At 38.6% G+C, this 4,787-nt stretch overlaps 1 protein-coding gene across 1 annotated transcript in view; it reads left to right on the forward strand.

The window, feature by feature from the left end:
• The window catches only part of ZFAND4 (zinc finger, AN1-type domain 4), a 21,616-nt gene extending 19,569 nt beyond the window's left edge, over positions 1-2,047 (forward strand). Inside the window, 1 exon segment of the mRNA XM_009320403.1 lies at positions 1,176-2,047. Coding sequence (XP_009318678.1) covers positions 1,176-1,311 — 136 coding nt within the window. The 3' untranslated portion in view covers positions 1,312-2,047.
• Positions 2,048-4,787: the final 2,740 nt, after the last annotated feature.

Below are 4,787 nucleotides of genomic sequence, written 5' to 3' on the forward strand. Positions count from 1 at the left end.
CCTGCTGAGCAAATAGCTGCAGGCTCTTCTAGAAGTAACTAAGCAGCTTGCTGAAGGTTAAAAATGAAGCACAGAAAAAGGGGGGAAATCGCATATCTCCAAGAATAGCATTTGTTCTAGTTTCAAAAGGAGCAACCATATGACCTTTTACTAGAATGGAACATGAACCAAATAGAGAGTACAGTCTTATGAGAGAACTGGTGATTACGGGACCAAGAACCAAAGAAAAGCAAATTTAATTACCAGGCACACAAAGCCTCAGGAACAGCTGCAGAATTTATTACGAACCCAGATAGATAGATAAATAGAGGCTTATAGTCTAATAGTGAAGATGGTAAGTTGGACAAATAATGCTTAATCCATTTCAAGAGAATTCTGACTTTGAATGATGTCGTTGTTTTACTGTCAAGAAGCAACTTTATCAAATAATCAGGCAACAGGACACTAATATCCATCTCTGCTTAAAGCACTTGTTCAGATCAGATACAACATCCAGAGTATGCTTTTCTCCTGTTAGGAGTCTTAGCTGCTGAGCTGTCAAATTTGAAGGCAAAAATCATAATCTTAACTCATTGAAATTGCAACTGATATTGGAAAGATGCACCCTTATCCAGTCATATAGGAAGTCATGTTCCCTATAGTTAGTCTGTCTGATGTCTTTACAGCTGATTAAATCTGTATTTATTAATCTCAGATGACTAATTTGAGTTTATGTCAGGCAGAAGTTGTGCTGAACTAAACATCTGTTTTGGTGATCTGAATGATGTGGTGTTTTTGAATTGAAATGCATCATGTGGATTTCACCTGATGCCATTATTTTAGTTCCATGGTTTTGTCCTCTGAATTCTACCAACTGATGTTGTGTGAGGTCTTTAAAAAGAAATAAAATAAATCAAAGCCCACCGTTCTTAATTTATAAGCGTGTTTGATCCTTGCTAGCTGGTTCAGGAGTACTGATCTTGCTTAACTTCCCAGCTGAAGAGACTGTTGGGTCAAAACTGCAACATTCAGTTACACCCCTGTAATTTTGATTACCCCACCAGTTAATGTTATCAGTCAAGAATTATTAGAATCCAAGCAGTTATGTCAAATAAACAAGACATGATTAAGTCAAAGGGCTCCCAGCATGTCAGAGAGTTAAAAGCTTGTAACTTCTAATATTCTTGATTCTTCAGATGTGGAAACAACTTCTGTGCAACGCACCGCTATGCAGAGACTCACACCTGCACCTACGACTATAAGAGTGCAGGGCGAAGGTATTTGCAGGAGACCAATCCCGTCGTTAGTGCACCAAAGCTACCCAAAATCTAACATGGTTGTGCTGCATGTGGCCGTTCTGCCATTGAAGAATTGTATTACATTGAGAGAAGCACTTGCTTAAACTGCATAATTTTGCCATGCTCCATATTTAAAGATTTGCCAAGTAACAAAAGCACATGAGGATGCATTCTATCGAAGAATAATGTGAACACTACTGCAGTTAAAACTTTTCTTCTTTAGTGAATGAAAAGTTGAAGATTAGTTTTTAAAAACTTACACTATGATTTAACTGTTACTGCACGTCTTGTGTTGTGTTTTATATTTGGAAAAGCTATTTCACTAGACAAGTCTTTAAAAGATGCACTTTACTAACTTTATTTACTGTATAACCAGACTTGAGGGGGTGTTGTAATGAGGGTGTCATGTAATGTCTTCTGTACTCTTGCGTTTTTTTGTCCATTGCGTGGTATCTTCTAAGTTATTTCACTGGAAAGATCCTCTTCCCTCCCCTTTCTTCAAACATCCTATTTTGAGATTTTTTTTTAAGGGGGGGTAGTGTGTTCCGCCCCTCTGTTCCATTCAGATTGGTATTCATACACTGTGTATCCATTCTGAAAATTACATATCATGTTAATCACATTTTCTTAAAATAATACTGTTTATATGACAAGTTTGTTTTTAAATAGAAATTTCCCCCTTTGTTGCCATTAAATATAAGGAACAACTTATTTTAACTTTTTTTGTAATCCTAGATTTTTTTAAGACTTCACAACTTGGTTTGTTAAGATGTTGAATGCTGTTATTGGAAGAAATTCTAATAAATATTAAATTTTATTCTGGTTTATGCTCTTATAAATGCACAAAATGACTTTTCCTATCTTACAGCATGCTCCTAAATTAAAAGTTGGGCTTTGTTATGGGGGGGAGGGGATTTTTTTTTTTTTTTCCCCAGGAGCACTGGCTCACATCTGTTCCTACTGAAGTCGGTGGGAAAATTCCCACCACCTTCGTTAGGAATAGTGTGACCAGCACTGTGTGCTTTAAATAAACCTCCTGAAGTCTTACAGGTGTACTAGCAAAGGCAAAATGGGCGTCCAACAAATGGCATATATTACCCTGCAGCCTTTCTCCCCTCCAGCTGGTACTGGACAAAGGCAGCTCAGTAACTGCATGAGCCACCTCTAATGAGCGTGCAGCTACTGCAGAAGGTGACGTTGGAGGAATATACCTACTGGAAGCCTTTCCTCTTTCATTCCCTTAATGTGTCTGAAATCTTTTTATAAGCTTATGTTGCTTGAGGTGTTCCAGTATAAACAGATTAATAAAAACCAAAAGAAACCCCCTCCACGTTGCATCTAGACAGTTGAATGTCGTGGTCCCTTTCTTGCCAGAGTCCTCAGCTACTTCGTTGCTTGTGGTACTAAAATGATCTGTGCTGCATTCCGGTCGAACCGTAGCAGCTGACGAGCATGGCAATCAAAAGTTGGGCCAAAAAAAGAAAGAGGATCACTGAAAGGGAGAGAAGTAACTTGAAGAATTCTCATCCTTGGAGGAAATCCATTTCATGTAGTCCACCTGCAACTTCTTAAAACCTTCTGGGGTTTTCAGAGTGATGATCTCGGAAAAAAAAATTTCAAAATCATTCTTCTGGGCAGTGATAAGGTAAAAAGGTAGTTCTGTGTGTGTGTGTGTGACCTCTAGGCTTGTTCTTGCTGGACGAAGTTGCACCTAGTATGAAGAACACGTCGTTACTGAGCAGTGCTAGGGACCGTGAACATGCCTATAGTTTTTATTTCATCTCCAGCATGGGACAATATTTGATGCCGAAGGAAAAGAATAAGGAACGGGGCAAATGTACTAGTGTTTTCCCAGCAATTACTCATTTGTGGCTCAGCAACTTTCTTAAGACAGAGGTATCGGTCTTTTTGTAGGTACAGTAGAGATTTGGTAAGAAGTAGAATTAAAATAATATTGGCTGTCATCACTTAATCTGATTTTGCGTAAGTATAATTGTCGGGAAATTATTTTGCAGTGCATTAGAATGGCCATACTCAAATTTTAGTTAGACTACGTAACTGAGATGTCTGGCAGGAAGTCTCCGAGTCAAATCTCGATTGTGACTCTCTGCGTATGCGTAATGAAGTGCATGACAATACTTCTCAGAAAATGCAATGTAGTAATAATTTCCACACGTGTAGCTTCTCGTAATTTTTATCATACCTCATTTTGATTATACCTAATACAGACATTTCTTGTGCAGAACTCTTCTGGTTTTGTTCTCATTTCCAGGACTGTGTTACAGGCACTCTTATTTTCAACCAGTAGTACAGAACTAAGAGCACTTAAATTTGTAATTAACTGTTTTAGTTGCTAATTTATATGCTATCGGGTTTTACCAAATCCTGTGTTAGACTGTGCTATGGATTAATTTCCGTTTACTGTGTAAACTTACCTACGTGGTTTGGTTTTCTGAGTATTAGTCGGTGCACTGTGGTGCTATGCATCTGCTGTAGACAAATGTTTAGCTTTTGTGTATTTGTTCATGCAATTAGATTGTATCATAAAGCATTTACGCAATGGAAGTTTAACAATGACTTTGGTGTGTGCTTCTCTACCTTCCTGTCAAATACTTTTTGCACGCTGCTTTTATGCGTGAGGTCCTGTGAGGCATAACCAGGCTGGTCTCTTGTTGAGGATGTAATTGCACTGGTGCCTTCTGCTAACAATCTCCAGTTGTAGACAAGGCTAGAATTGTTAATGCTTTATAGTACAAAAATGAAGTCTTTCTAGCCCTTTTACATATCATGAATTACACACTTTGGTTTCTTTCCAAGTACTTCCAACTTTCATAATGGGGCACCATCTCCTGGGTGTAAATTGTGGGTTTGGAGTTGCTTGTGCCTGTAAGGAATTGCTTCCACCTGCGGCTTTTGTGTGGGTCATGCTTTTCCAATTTTTCTGTAAATTAAGTTCATCTTGAAACGCATTCGACACTTTCTCTGGTGTCTGTGTTAGCACTGAGCCACGGTTGCTCACGTGAGGACATTCATGTGACTAAGAAAGCCATGTGAAGCTATGGGGCGGTTGTGTGAGCCTGTGCTGCTTCTGATCACTGTAGTTCTTACCCTGATTTTAGTTTGGAGTAGTTTTGCAATGTTTGTAATGGTTGGAGCGTTGGGTGGAAAACAATGAAAAAAGGTGATTTCCTTCCTGTAGTTATTGTCCTGTTTAAAGATTATTGTCTAAAAAAATCAGAAGATGTGCTCAATAGAACGATGAACTTAGGCTGTTCCTTGTGAAGCAGGTGTGTTTAGAGCCATTGGGATATTGTGGACGGCTGACTCTTGGTTTTTGATATGTACAACTGTAATTATTCACTTTCTCAGCAGAAGTTTGCCGAACAGTCTCCTGTTCTCTTTAGCTGGTTTCAATTCCTAGTTTATATTTGATGTTTCTACGGTTACTTATGTGTACCATTGAATGTTACAAGCATATCTGTGCACAGGTAAAGGGACACTCCTCACAAT

Source organism: Pygoscelis adeliae, unplaced genomic scaffold (assembly GCF_000699105.1).
Source record: "Pygoscelis adeliae isolate BGI_AS28 unplaced genomic scaffold, ASM69910v1 Scaffold190, whole genome shotgun sequence".
NCBI lineage: Eukaryota > Metazoa > Chordata > Aves > Sphenisciformes > Spheniscidae > Pygoscelis > Pygoscelis adeliae.